At 41.4% G+C, this 15188-nt stretch overlaps 1 protein-coding gene and 1 pseudogene across 4 annotated transcripts in view; both read left to right on the top strand.

The window, feature by feature from the left end:
* ARMH3 (armadillo like helical domain containing 3) overlaps positions 1–15188 on the top strand; it is a 187025-nt gene that overhangs the window by 72663 nt on the left and 99174 nt on the right. For all 4 annotated transcript variants that reach the window (XM_047701913.1, XM_047701912.1, XM_047701914.1 and 1 more), the window contains exons 21-22: positions 7071–7153; positions 8324–8450. In XM_047701913.1, the coding sequence (XP_047557869.1) occupies positions 7071–7153; positions 8324–8450 (210 nt within the window). The remainder of the gene's footprint in view (positions 1–7070; positions 7154–8323; positions 8451–15188) is intronic.
* Positions 6176–6483, top strand: LOC125084516 (10 kDa heat shock protein, mitochondrial-like; annotated as a pseudogene).

The following is a 15188-nucleotide window of genomic DNA, read 5'->3' as shown; positions in this document are numbered from 1 at the left end:
ATATTTGGCTCCTTTTCTTTAGCCCATCAAAGAGGAAACATTTTTGCGTGTTTGGCCATGTACTCCATGCTGTGTATACCGTGATGTAAATTTTAGCTAGTCACTTACGCTGAGGTTATAGAAAGTTGGGGTGGATGTTTGTGGGGCTCCTGCTAGTGTTGGTGAAAGAAAAACATTGACCTCTTATTTTTGATTGGTAAAACATACATAAAATTTAACCTTTTTTTAAAAAATTTTATTTATTCATCTGAAGAGATCATAAGTAGGCAGAGAGGCAGGCAGCAAGAGAAGAAGGGAAGCAGGTTCCCTGCTGAGCAGAGAGCCCAGTGCGGGGCTCCATCCCAAGACCCTGGGATCATGACCTGAGCTGAAAGCAGAGGCTTTAACCCACTGAGCCACCCAGTAACCATTTTTAAATGTACAGTTCAGTGGCATTAAGTATATTCACATCATTGTTGGAAACATTTCTACCTTCCATCTCCGGAATTTTTTTCGTCTTCCCAAACTGAAACTCTTTGTACCCTATAAACAATAACTCTTACATTTCTCCTTCCCTCCACTTCCTGGCCACCACCACTCTACTTTCTGTCTCTGTGAATTGACTACTCTAGTTATATAAGTTGAATCATTCGGGATTTGTCCTTTTGTGACTGACTTTTTCCACTTAGCATAGTGTCTTTGTGGTTCATCCATGTTGTAGCATGTGTCAGAATTTCCTTCCTTTTTCAGGCTGAATATTATTTCTTCATTTGTATATACTGCATTTTGTTTATTCATTCATCAGTTGATGTTGGGTTCTTCCATCTTTTGGCTGGCGTGAATAATGCTGCTGTGAGCATGGGTGTATAAACACTTGTTTGAGTCCTTCCTTTTCACCTCTTGTTTTTGAGAGTGTGCAGGTTGAAGTGTCCTAGGTCAGTGGAATGAAATCCTCACATTCTTAGGAGAGAGATGCACTTGACCTTAAAGGATTTTTTCATTTGGCCACTTTGATATAGGAGGGCCAGGTCAGTGGAGTTCAACTAGAGTTATGGTTTGGGTAGCAAATATGGGTATTGACCCTAGAAAGCTAGCTCTCCCGCCCCCAACAAACGTTCTTTTAATTTAAGTTTAGGTGGAACCAGTACAGCTGTATAAGACCTTGGCAAGGGGAATTCATGGACCTCCTTCCCAATATGTTGTTGCCCTTGATGCAGTTTAGCTCCAACTAGCTATGTGGCTTTGAGTAACTTATTTAACCCTTCTGAATTTCAATTTAGTCATCTGTAAATCGGGACCAATAATACCTTCTTCATTGGATAGTTAAGGGGATTTGATGAGAATAATGTACTTTCAGTGCTTTACATAATGCTTAGTATCTAGCAGACACTTAATATATGTTACCTTCCTTAGCACTTATGGCCACTGTATTTCTCCCTTTGAAAAGAGATGAGTGTAGTTTGGGGCAAGTGATTTCTGTAGTTAACTCTCTTTTTAAGGTGTCACATAGAGAGCAGTAGAAAAGAGGAAGTTTTGAGATACTTTGTGTGAGCTTCTGGCACAGTTATTAACCTGTGGTGGTTGTTACTCAGCAAGAAGATACGATACATTTCTTTATGTGATGTGTCTCTCTGGTGTTGGCGTTTTGGGGCAGCCCATTCCTGGGGGCTATGGAGGATGGAGGCTGATGAGAATTGTCTCTTAAGGCCTGGAAGGTTTAAACTACAAAGCTTGTCTGCATCTAAAAGGACACTCTCTTCGATAAGCTCTGCCATTCTGTTTTGTGGGGATCAGCAGCCTTTGCTCACCAAAGGGGTAATACTGTTTACACAGTGTTGAGTTACTCTAACATAGGCCCTTCTTCTTTGGAAATATATCAGAGGAAGCATCAAGTCTTTGGTAAAGAAGAGCTTGTGTTAGCTTCTTCTCCCCTTATAGAAACTATTTAAAAATTGGAGGGGTGCCTGGGTGACTCAGTCAGTTAAGCATCTGACTCTTGGTTTCTGCTCAGGTCACAATCTCAGGGTAGTGAGATTGAGCCCTGAGTCCTCAGGCTCCATGCTCAGTGGGGAGTCTGCTTGTCCCTCTCCCTCTGCTCCTCCCCCTCACTCTCTCTCTTTCTCTCCCTCTATCTCTAAAATAAATAAAAAATCTTCAAAAAAAAATTGGAAACACGATGAACCAAAAGGTTATATTAAAAAAAAAAGTCATCCTGCCCCCCCTTATCTCCACAATGACTACAACATGTACTTGATACCAAGCTCTTACAGACATATGACTAATGAACAGTGTTATGTTTATATAACCAACCTCTTATCTTTTATAGTTATCTTAACTCTTCTCTTATGTACTGCTACTTCTGTGACTATCTGTGGAACAGTTTGGCTGGTCATGTGCCCAGATGACACAAAGTGGACAAATGGATAAAGGGCAGTTTTCTAAAAATGTGTGTGTGTGTGTACACATGTGCATGAGGACAGTGGTAAGCCAGGAGCCAGCCAGGATGAGCTCTGTGCTACTTATGTGTTGGCATTGAGATCCTGAGTGCCAGTTTTCTCCTGTCCTTGACTTGCCCCTGTCTGATAGGAAGCTGTTTTCTTTTTTGGCCTGCACTTAAATCCCATGCATAGTTCTGTACCATAACAGCTCATGAATAAGCCTGGCTGCTAATTATTTATACCAGTGTTTTTGTCTTGTTTTGTTTCAGTTCTGATTTTGCATAAAGAAAGGGGATCTTGGCTCCCTTTATTTATTTATTTTTTTAAAAAAGACTTATTTATTTAATTTAGAAAGAGGGCGAGTGAGAGCATGTGCAGGTGCACAAGCAGGGGGAGGGGCAAAGGGAGAGCGAGAGAGAATCTCCAGCAGACTCCCCGCTGAGTGGGGAGCCTGACACTGGCTTGATCTCACGATCATGAGATCATGACCTGAGCTGAAATCAAAAGTTGGATACTTAACTGACTGAGCCATCCAGATGCCCTTGGCTCCCTTTAAAGTCCAGATCCAATCACATTCCATGTTCAGATCTTAATTTTAAAGAGAACAAAGCTGAGTGAGGGGGATAGGAATAGTTTTAGTTGACAGTTACATGCTGTTACTCCCCTTCTCTCCCTTCCTCCCTCCCTTTCCTTCCCTCTTCCTTCCTTCTCTTTTTTCTTTTTCTTTCTCATTTCCTTCCTTCCTTCTTTCCTTCCTTTCTTTTTTTCTTTCTTTCTTTCAAGATACTACAAAGGAGGCAGAAACAGAAGAGGGGAGAAAGGTGTGTGACAAGTGAGCTTCAGGGAAGAGCGATGAGAGCAGATACAGAGGCCCTGCTGAGGTGGTTGATGCTGAGAGAAGCTACTTGGGAGTCTTTTAAGTGTTGCAAATGGGCAGTAGAAAGGTAATAGTGAGGTATTAAACACCTGTACTCTTAATAAGTATCTCAGGATCAAGAGAAAGAGTGGACCAGATTTATGAAAATGAACTGAAATAGCCAGTAGATGGAGAAGGTTATAAAGCAGAGTCAAAAGAAATGTTGGGAATAGTGTAGTCAGCAGATCTAAGCACACCATTTGTAGGTAAGCATCTCTCCCTTTAACATGTAATTCCATCTGGCACCTTTATTTAATCTTAGTGGAATGGGAGAAAGCACACTAAACAGGAGACCAGTTTCTAGTCTCAGCTTAGTCACTAGCTACTTGGGGTGGTGGTGGGAAGAGGTGTTTTCTGATCCAGAAACGAGGGAACTGGATTTCATGATTGATAAAGTCCTTTCTAGTTCCAAAAATCAGCTATCCTGAAGCCTCACAGATTTAGAACTCCCAATACATCAGGTCAGAGGATAGCAGACCTTGTGTGCGTGGTGATAGAGAGGACACCAAACAGTTGACAGATTGAGTGCAAAGGGTGATGATTTTCAAAAAGCACTATTCCATGGGATGCTGGGGCATTCTCTCTTGAGGAGGAATTGTGGTCCCTGATGTAAGAGGCTTGTGGGAGCCGATTTTAAGGTTGCTTTGTTCATTTTCTCTGCCTATGTAATTTCCTCTAGAGAATGACCAGTTCCAGGTGAGAAAACCTTGGCCTTTTTTAGAGGTGGGGGGCTGTGTTTGGAGTAGGTAGGTATCTCTGCCTGAATTATCAGGGGCAGAATGCAGTTTTTCCCTGGCACTGACCCTCAGAGTACTGCAGTGCTGAATTCTTCTCAAAACTGTTTGGCTCCAATGATGTCTGTGATAGTTGGGACATAGGTTGCCTCTAGGCCTGTGCCAGAATTGCTCTCTTCTTCCCCTTGTATTTTTCACTTTGTCATCCCTGACTCTGAATCCCAGAGATCAAGACTAGCTGTAGTCCAGCAGAGGAGCAATAAATCATTGCTCCCACTTCTTTTCCTCCAGGTTTTCTCCTCCTTAATTACCACATAACCACTGCTGAGGCCGCATCTTTGTGCTGTATGTGCTAGGGACAAAAGCCCTCCTTGATTGGATGTGTACAAAAGCTGCTTTGTCTCTCTCCAGCCATTGTGTTTTGCTGTTTTGCCCTGTGCCACATGCTCTACCCGTTCTTTTCTCTTATCTCCTGTGAGTTTTTAGAGTCTGATTGTCAGATGATTTATCCATTAACAGGGCTTGCCTAAGCTCTGGGGGTAATGGGTAGAGTGGGCAGCCCTTAAATAACTCGGCAAGTTGATCTTCATTAAAGAGAGAGGTTTGGGCTGGGTTAGTCATTTCTGTATGGATTCTAGCTAGTCCCCTTCATTCTCTGAGCTCCTGGTAGGAGTTAAGCAGGTCGTGTGATCCAGAATGGGCTCCTATGGAGCTTTTTTTGGGTCTAGTCCAACAGATTGCTTGTTAACAGATAACATCAAAAGGGCCAGCTGCCTATCATTTGCCTTTCCATTATGAAACCTCAGCGAACTTGAGTTAGTGCAAGGGTGAGGAGTTCATAAATGAGGATGCCTATGACCTTCATCTCTAGTAAGGCTTTTTTGCTATTTGAGGGGAAGATTCAGACTTTAGAAACAGAGTGTAGACAGGCCCTTGTACTTTTCCTTGCCTGCTGTTTCTTTACTGAACCTCTGATTTCAGAGGTTGAGAGTAAGGAGTGTTGTGTGGCAGGCAGCAAGTATCTGGAGAGTCTTACTCCTACTCATCATTCCCTGCTGCTTCAAATCAAAGCTCACATCTCTTCTCGAAGGGTAGTAAGCTTCACACAAAGCTCAGACAGCATGGGAGAATGGACTTCTTTGCTGGCAAAGAAGCAGATATGGTCTTAGAAAAGGAGAGGTCAAGCCTTTTTTTGTGTCTGTGGGAGTAGAGAGAGTTGAGGGGGAGAAGACAGAAGGACCATCAATTGCTTGCAGCTGCTGAACCCCTTCTTCCTACTTTCCCATCAAGTAGGGGAGGTTGGTACAGCGGCAGTAGTCATGATGGGCACAGAAGTAGGATTTATTTCATGGTTTTGGGTGAAAGAGAACAAGGCAACCGACGATTTCTTCTATGCTTAATGTTTATTTGCAAAATGTCTTTATACCTACAGGGGTAAGCTAGGGTTTTGGCAGTCAGTCTTGTAACTGAGGTTGCTTGGGTTTTAATCCTCATTAAGCATACCAGGGAGAAAGGGGATCTTTTTGGCAAATGCTGTCATGGTTGAGAGAGGAAAGAGTAAGCTGCCCTTTTGTTTGAATAGTTAAGGACTTTTTTTTCTCTTTATGAGAAAGAGCTGAAGTCCAGTATAGTTGGCACATCTGGTGACCAGTTAAAATGGAAAGATGTCCCTCTTAGCCATGATGTTTGAAACAAATGCACAGCTAAAACATAGCAAGATGACATTCAAGCAGCCTGGGATGAGAGGGGGGATCCTCATTTTGATCTATACATTGAATAAATTTGGTGGGGAAATCACTGTGTGGGAGTAAATTTGGAATACTAAGAGGTCTTTTTTTAAAAAAAAAACAAACAAACCACATTTGTTTATTTTAGAGAGGGAGGGAGAGCGCAGAGGGAGAGAATCTCAAGCAGATTCCCCACTGAGCGCAGAGCTGGATGCATGGGATCATGACCAGAGCCAAAACCAAGAATCAGAAGCTTTACTGTTTAAGCCACTCAGGAGTCCCTAAGATGTCCTTTTATAGTCAGATTTCCAAGCTTAATTGCTATTAAAGAAGTGGTGCAAAGAGGTCAGAGTGTGGGTCTCCCTTGCAGCAGCTGCAGTCATGGCAGGACAGGCGTTTAGAAAGTTTCTTCCCCTCTTTGAACAACTTTTAGTTGAAAGGAGAGCTGCCAAAACTAACCAGAGGAGGCATTAACGCTTCCAGAAAAATCTCAAGGAATAGAATTACAAGCAACAACGGTAGTAGCTGTTAGTTTGGGTTCTAAAGGAAGGGGTAGAGAGATTCAACCAGTTAGTGTGAAATTTCAAGATCAAGTTCTTCTCTCAGAATATGGAAGCACCAAAGTAGTTCTAGATGATAAGGATTATTTATTTAGATATGGTGACAGTCTTAGAAAGTATGTAGACTGAAAGAAATCATTATTGAAATGGCATTAAGTGAAGCTGCCCATTCCAGTGAAGTTGTAAAATCTTTCATCATGTAATTTTTTTTAAAAAAGATTTTATTTATTTATTTGACAGAGATCACAAGTAGGAGAGAGGCAGTCAGAGAGAAGGTGGGAAGCAGGCTCCCTGCTGAGCAGGGAGCACCATGCAGGGCTCAATCCCAGGACCCTGGGATCATGACTTGAGCCGAAGGCAGAGGCTTTAACCCATTGAGCCACCCAGGCACCCCTCATCATGTAATTTTTGTGTCTCTCTCTTATGATAAACTATTGGTATCCAAAAAAAAAAGTGGCACAAAGAAGTGGCACAAAGAAGTAGAAGTAGAAGAAGTAGATTTTTAAAAACCTTCCGTGGACAGAAGATATGACCTTGGGAAGGTCAGTGCTTGCTCTAGATAAATCTACCCATGCTTTTAAAAAAGTTTGGTAGCCGTGACTTACTTATTATAGCTCTGTTTGGATTTCTTAAATCTATTTCCATTGCTTTCATTTAACTCTATTGATTATTCTTTTAATAACCTTGTTTTTGTTTTTGTTTTTTGTTTTTTTAAGCCTTGATAAATTTGCTGAAGTTCCTTATGTCAAATGAGACCGTACTTTTGGCCAAACACAACATTTTTACATTAGCCCTTATGGTGAGTAACAAAAAAATATTTCTTAAGGGGAGTGGGAGGAACAGGCTTCTAGTTGTGGAAAGAATATGTCATGGGGATAAAAGTTACAGCATAGGGAGTATAGTCAACGGTGTTGTAATGGTGTTACATGGTGACAGATGGTAGCACCACTTGTGGTAAGCATAGCACTATGTATAGACTTGTTGAATCACTATGTTATACACCTGAAACTAATGTAATGTGTGTCAATTGTACTTCCATTAAAAACATTTTTTTTCCTTTTTCTGAAGCCACACCCTAAAAGAGATAGGCCAGGTTGAAACAGGAGCTCGTATTCTGGGTACTAAGGCATAGAGGGAGCCAGGCCTTCATTTTCTTTTTGAATTTGAATCTCTAGACTGGTGCTCCCCACTCTTCCTCTCTCACCTATGTCTTTGGCAAACTTGAGACTCTTTCTTTTTCATGACAGAATATTGTTTGGTAGGGGCAGGTATGGGTCCGCTCTCTGTGAGCCTTAGTCCCTGGTGAGAGACTGAACTAGGCTACTGTAGTCTCTATGTTGGTACAGAGCTAAACCTCTGGAGGTGTCCCAGCCAGATGAATGGTTCCATTATGGCTCCACTGGTTTCAGAGGGACATTACAGATGCCTCTTTATCTGACTGGCTATTTGGGATAGAAGGAGGGCATTGTGCCTTTTGACTGTCTCCTCAGGATGTTACCCAATGTATTCATAAATGTTTAATGTTTGAGGGGAAAAGGCCCTGATTTGTAGCATTTGTGGATTTCTATGGTACAACTACTCCCATCATGGCCAATTTCAAGCTAACATTGTGACATTGTTGAATACAGAGCTGGGGAGATGAGCCATAACACACCATTATATGATATTCCCACCACACAGGTGTAAGAAGTGTAAATTAATCTCAAGAACACAAATAGCAAAAGATAGAAAATAATTAGGAAGTTGTGAGTTTGAGTATTATCTTCATTTTAATATAATTTAATGAACTGTTAAGTTTATGTGTCAATTTGTAATAATGGCTTTGTTAAGCAACCAGCTCACAAAATTCCTGAAAATTTAACATTGAGTTCTGACAAGCCAGTAAGAACTGGCAACAGCATACTACTGACAGTACCCTTCTGGTCTTCATAGAATGATCCCTGTGTATGGGCTTTTGCTTCTTTTTTAGATTGTGAACCTTTTTAATATGTTTATCACATATGGCGACACATTCCTGCCCACTCCCAGCAGCTATGATGAACTCTACTATGAGATTATCCGAATGCACCAGAGCTTTGACAACCTCTACTCTATGGGTAAGCTTTCTTTTCTTTTTACTCCCCTCCCCCTCTCAGCTGTAATTTTTGGCATGTAAGAAGAAAACACTACAAAAGATTCTCTTCTAGTTGCTTGGTTTCCTGCTTGGCATAGAAGTCTAGAAGTCTCTTCTCAGGCAATAGGAAGTTATATGTGGAATTCTTTGCTTTTGGGAACTCATAATTCATCTCAGTACAAAGCTGGTTAGCATCCCTGTGGCCCTTATGTTTGTGTGAGAGAGAGAAAGTAGGGAGGCTTGTGGATTTAGTGACTGCCAGTGAGATGGGAGTGAAAGAGTAGGTGGAGATTGACAGCAGCAAATAGAAGAGCTTGGATCCCAAAAGAACATTGTGTGATTTGAGAAGGTACAGGAGTTTAAAGAGTTTTAATGTACCTGTGTATTTTTAGCATAACCTACAAGAAGAAGTGGGCAGTAGATAAGAATCTTTCTTCCAAGCCTTTTGGTGATTGGCTTAATGAAAATTTAATCTGTGGTCATAGTAAATATAACTTATTTCTGAAAGAGGACATGTATCCCTGTAAATTTGAGTGAAGAGTCTATAAACCTACCTGGAATTTGAAAGGTCAGGAAAGGTTTCTATAGATTGCACAGAAACAGAAAGCCCCTCACTAAAACTATTAAAAAAAACTCCCTCACTTACCAGCTTTATTGAGGTATAATTGATATATAATAAACTGCACTTGTTTAAAGTATACAGTTTTTGATAAGTTTGACATACATTTATATACACGAAGCTTTCACTACAATCAAGATAACGAACATATCTTATCACCTACTAAAGGTTTCCTTTGTCCCTTTATATCCCTCCTACCGCCTCTTAGCACTTCTATCCCTTGCTTTCTATCTCTGGGCAACCACCAGTCCACTTCTATTCCTGCAGATTAGTTTGCTCTATCCCTTTTGTTGGGACTATTTGTGAAAACTCTCTCCCATATCATGTGAAAACTGGAGGGGATTTGGAATAAGTACTAGGAGAAAGAGTAGATGCAAATAGTAGAAAAGAATTGCCTAGGAAGACGAAATTTTTTTCTAATTTTCTTTTTTAGAGCAGTAGAGGAAAACTCTAACAGCCATGGGTAGCTTTGCTATGACATTTTAGGCAGTGGGAGTAGGGCCTTCTATTAGTAGGATGTTTTCACCTGCAGATATGAGAAACCTTTGACTTAAACTACCTTGAACAATAGGAAAATTATTTCACTTTGCAAGAATTCTAAGAATGACAATTCCAGAAGGATGTGACCTGATGCTCAGCAGTGTTGCAAGGACCCAGGTGTTTTCTGTTTCTCTCTCTCTTAATATAATAGCTTTCTTAGTATAATAGCTTTAGCATCAGGTCCCCTCCCTTGAGAATAACAAGTTCCAGTTGTCATATCAAGACACATCATCTTTTTTTTAGGAGCTAAGAAGTCTTCCATGAGAACCCTTTAGCAGACTTCCTATTGCCAAATGTGCTCAGTGTTCCTTATAGGGTTTGTGTCCACCCAACTTTACAAAAATCCTTGTTTTTGAGAATGTAGAATTTTCCAAGGGTGAAGAGCTGCCCTAGAGGCCTTAGCATCCATTAATAGATGAATAAAGATACCTTTCAATGAGAAAAGGAAGGAAAGTTGAGGTGGGAGAGATATTTTATAGAAGCCTGACATACCTACTCAACTGAGCCATGTGCACAGTCAAATGAGGTAAGCCCTTATAGCTACAGCAACAGGATAAGAGAGGATATCTGGGCCTGCTCAAATCTGCCAAGGGAATTAAAATGTGAACCAGGAGATCACAAATAGGGAAATGAAAAATATCCCTAAATGAAACAGAACAAACAACATGTTTCAATGCTTTCCATTTTGAATAAAGTATGATGAAAAAACATTTAGGTTGTTTTTTTTTTTTAAGATTTTATTTATGTCTTTGAGGGAGAGTGAGAGAGAGAGAGAGAGATCAGAAGCAGGGGAGAAGGGTAGAGGGTGAAGCAAACTCCCCGCTAAGCAGGGAGCCCGATACAGGACTTGTTCCCAGGACCCTGGGATCATAATCTGAGCCAAAGGCAGATGCTTAACCAACTGAGCCACCCAGACACCCCTGTTTATTCCTTTATATTGTGAAATAATATCCCATTGTAGGTCTATGCCAGCTTGGTTTATCCACTTCTCAGTTGAAGGACATTTGGGAGGTTTCTAGTTTTTTGAGTTTTTTAAAGATTTATTTATTTATTTGACAGAGAAACAGTGAGAGAGGGAACACAAGGAGGGGGAAGAGGAGTGGGAGAGGGAGAAGCAGGCTTTCTGCAGAGCAGGGAGCCTGATGCAGGGCTCAATCCCAGATCATGACCTGAGCTGAATGCAGATGCTAAATGACTGAGCCACCCAGGGCCCCCGAGGTTTCCAGTTTTTAATGATTATAAGTGAAGCCCCTGTTAACATCATTGTACAAGGTTTTATGTGAACACAAGCTTTCATTTCACTTGGTTACATACCTATGAATGGGTTCTTGGCTGTCATGGTTAAGATGTTCCTTATAAAGAAAAACACCAAACTGTTTTCCAAAGAGATGTACTATTTTACATTTCCTTCAGCAATATATAGGAGTTATAGTCCCTCCATATCCTAGCCAGCACTGGTTTGTTGGTTGGTTGGTTTGTTTTTGGCTTCTTCTTCTTCTTCTTCTTTTTTTTTTTTTAAGATTTTATTTATTTATTTGACAGAAATCACAAGTAGGCAGAGAGATAGGCAGAGAGAGAGAAGGGGAGCAGGCTCCTGCTGAACAGAGAACCCTATGTGGGGCTCTATCCCAGGACCCTGAGACCATGACCTGAGCTGAAGGCAAAGACTTAATCCACTGAGTCACCCAGGTGCCCCTGTTTTTGGCTTCTTATAGGTGTGTCGCAATATCTCATTACGGTTTTAATTTTGTATTTCCCTATGAATAATGATGTTGAACATCTTTCCTCTTCTTATTTGCCATCTTTGGTTTTGAAGATCTTTTGCCCATTAAAAAAAGCATTGCATACCCATGTTCATAGCAGCACTGTTCACAATAGCCAAGAGATTAAAGCAACCCAAATCTCCATTAATGGATGAATGGTTAAACAAAATGTGGTATATACATTTTTTTTTAAAGATTTTATTTATTTATTTGACAGAGAGAGATCACAAGTAGACAGAGAGGCAGGCAGAGAGAGAGAGAGAGAGAGGGAAGCAGGCTCCCTGCCGAGCAGAGAGCCCGATGCGGGACTCTATCCCAGGACCCTGAGATCACGACCTGAGCCGAAGGCAGCGGCTTAACCCACTGAGCCACCCAGGAGCCCCTGGTATATACATTTTAATGGAATACTATGCAGCCTTAAAAAGGAGGAAATCTGTTATGCTCCACTGTGGATGAACATTGAGAACATCATGCTAAGTGAAATAAACCAGTCCACAAAAGGACAATATTGTATGGTCCCACTTATGTGAGGTATCTAAAGTAGTCAAATTTGTAGATACAGAAAATAGAATGGTAATTACCAAGGGATGAGGGGAAGGGTACAAAGGGAGTTTTTTAATAGGGATAGAGCTTCAGTTCTGCAAGATAAAAAGGTTCTGGAGATCTGTTATACAACAATGTAAACATACTTAACTTTTGAACAGTACACTTAAAAATGGCTAAAACAGTAAATTTTATGATACATGTTTTTTCCTACCACACATACACATACTATGCTTTAGACTTTATTTGTAGATTCTACTCATTTTTCTCCTAGTGTCCTTTCTGTATTCCAGGATTCCACCTATGTTACATGTAGTTCTAATATCTCTTTACTCTCTTGCCTGACAGTTTCTTAATGTTTGTTTTTCATGACCTTGACAGTTTTCAGGAGAGCTTTCTTAATTTTGAAATGACTCATGATTTACTCAAAGTTGGACTGGGGTTTTGGGTTTTCAGAAGAGTGCCACAAAGTCAAACATTTGTGTGTATGCTATCAACATGAATTATCACTGGTGATACTAACCTTTATCACTGGGTTAGAGTAGTGTTTGCGAAGTTTCTCCACAGCAGAGTTGTGATTTTTCCTCCTTTTCCACACTTTGTTCTTTGGAAGCAAGTCACTAAATGCAGTAAGCACTGAAGTTGGTAGTTGGGGTGGGGAGGTTAAGCTCCACCTCCTTCAGGGGAGAGTATCTACATAGATTATTTAGAGTTATCCTATAAGGAGAATTGGTTGTTTTTAAATTTTTCTTGTTTCTGAGATGTGAGGTTTCTTTGTATATTTTATACACTAGTACATTTTCAGTTACATGTTTTGCAAATATTTTCTCCCTGATCTTAGCTTGTATTTTCATTTTCCCTTTTCTTCTTTCTTTCTTTCCTCCTTCCTTCCTTCCTTCCTTCCTTCCTTCCTTCCTTCCTTTCTCTCTCTCTCTCTATCTTTCTTTCTTTCTTAAGATTTTGTTTATTTTTTTGTCAGAGAGCATGAGCAGGAGCGGCACGCAGAGGGAGAAGCACGCTCCCCTCTGAGCAAGGTTCCCGATGTGGGACTCAGTCCTAGGACCCTGGGATCATGTCCTGAGCCGAAGGCAGACGCTTAACCCACTGAGCCACCCAGGCATCACAATGTATTTTTATTTTTATTTTTATTTTCTTCACAATGTCTTTTGAAGACATTTTTGTTTATTTTTCCTTTTTTAAAGATTTTATTTATTTATTTGAGAGAGTGTGAGAGAGAGAGAGAGAGCATGCATGAGCTTGGGCAGGGGCAGAAGTAGAGGGGAAGGGAGAGGGAGGGAAAGAAGATAGTCTTGAGGAGACACCATGCTCAGTGTGGAGCCTGATGTGGGGCTTGATCTCACGACCCTGAGGTTATGACCTGAGCTGAAGCCAAGAGTCGGACCCTTAACCAACTGAGCCACTCAGGTGCCCCATTTTATTTTTCAGTCTCATCCACCAATTAGGGAAAGATTTTTGTTATAACCCAGCTAGCAGATTTCCATTTTTCTTGGACTCAGTTGCAAAGTGTTGAAGAAGTTTTAAATTTTGATAAATACATTTATTAATTTTTTCTTTTATGAGTTTATGCTTTTTGTGTAGCATCTAAGAAATCTTCCTCTATGGGGTCCTGGGTGGCTAATTCGTTAAACATCTGCCTTCGGCTCAGGTCATGATCCCAGGGTTCTGGGATCGAGCCCTGCATTGGGCTCCCTGCTCAGCAAGGAGCATGCTTCTCCCTCTCCCACTCCCCCTGCTTGTGTTCTCTCTCTCACTGTGTCTCCTTTGGTCAAATAAATAAAATCTTTTTTTTTTTTTGTTTAAAAGTAAGTTTTAAAAGCAGATCATGTGAGTCTTTTTTTTTTTTTTGGTAAGATTTTAAGTGTTTTTGTTTTGTTTTAGAGAAAGAGAGAGAGTGCAAGTAGGAGGAGGGGCAAAGGGAGAGGGAGAAGGAGAAGGAGAGAAGCAGACTCCTCGCTGAGCACAGATCTCGATGCAGGGTTCAGTCTCACAACCCGGAGATCATGATCTGTGCTGAATTCAAGAGCTGGTTGCCTAACCTCTTGAGCCACCTAGGCATCCCAAGATTTTTCTTAAGGTTTTATTTTTTTTTAAGGATTTTAAAATTTTCATTTATTTGACAGAGATCACTCGTAGGCAGAGAGGCAGGCAGAGAGAGAGGAGGAAGCAGGCTTCTCGCTGAGCAGAGAGCCTGATATGGGGCTCGATCCCAGGACCCTGGGATCATGACCTGAGCCGAAGGCAGAGGCTTTAACCCACTGAGCCACCCAGGCGCCCCAAAGTTTAAGGTTTTATTTTTAGGCAGTCTTTATACCCAGTGTGGGACTTGAACTCACAGTCCTGAGATCAAGAGCCCCATGCTCTACTGTCTGAGCCAGCCAGGTGCTCCTGAACTTTGTTCTTATGTATCAAAATTATTTTGGCTGTTTTTTCATATAAATTTAAATATATTTTTGTTAAAACCCCACTGAAATTTTGATTAAGATTATGATGAATCTAGGGGCACCTGGGTGGCTCAGTTGATTGAGTGTCTGCCTTGGGCTTGGGTCATGATTTCAGAGTCATGGGATTGAGCCTACTGGGCTCCCTGCTCAGCAGGGAGTCTGCTTCTCCCTCTTCCTCTGCCACTCCCCCCTGCTTGTGCTCTCTCCCTCCCTCTTTCTCTCTCTTTCAAATAAATAAATAAATATCCTTTTTAAAAAAGATTCTATTTATTTATTTGACAAAGAGACACAGCGAGAGAAGGAACACAAGCAGGGGGAGTTGGAGAGGGAAAAGCAGGCCTTCTGCTGAGCAGGCAGCCTGATGTGGGTGGGGCTCGATCCCAGGACCCTGGGATCATGACCTGAGCCAAATGCAGATACTTTTTTTTTTTTTTTTTTTTTAAACATTTTATTTATTTATTTGAGAGAGAGAGACAGACAGTGAGAGAGAGCATGAGCGAGGAGAAGGTCAGAGGGAGAAGCAGACTCCCCATGGAGCTGGGAGCCTGATGCGGGACTCGATCCTGGGACTCCAGGATCATGACCTGAGCCGAAGGCAGTCGCTTAACCAACTGAGCCACCCAGGCGCCCCCAAATGCAGATACTTAACGACTGCGCCACCCAGGTGCCCTAATAAATATCTTTTTTAAAAAAAGATTATGGGGGTGCCTGGGTGGCTCAGTGGTTAAAGCCTCTGCCTTCGGCTCAGGTCATGATCTCAGGGTCCTGGGATCGAGTCCTGCATTGGGCTCTCT

Source organism: Lutra lutra, chromosome 14, assembly GCF_902655055.1.
Source record: "Lutra lutra chromosome 14, mLutLut1.2, whole genome shotgun sequence".
Classification (NCBI taxonomy): Eukaryota; Metazoa; Chordata; class Mammalia; order Carnivora; family Mustelidae; genus Lutra; species Lutra lutra.
This window is presented reverse-complemented; position numbering and strand designations above follow the sequence as displayed.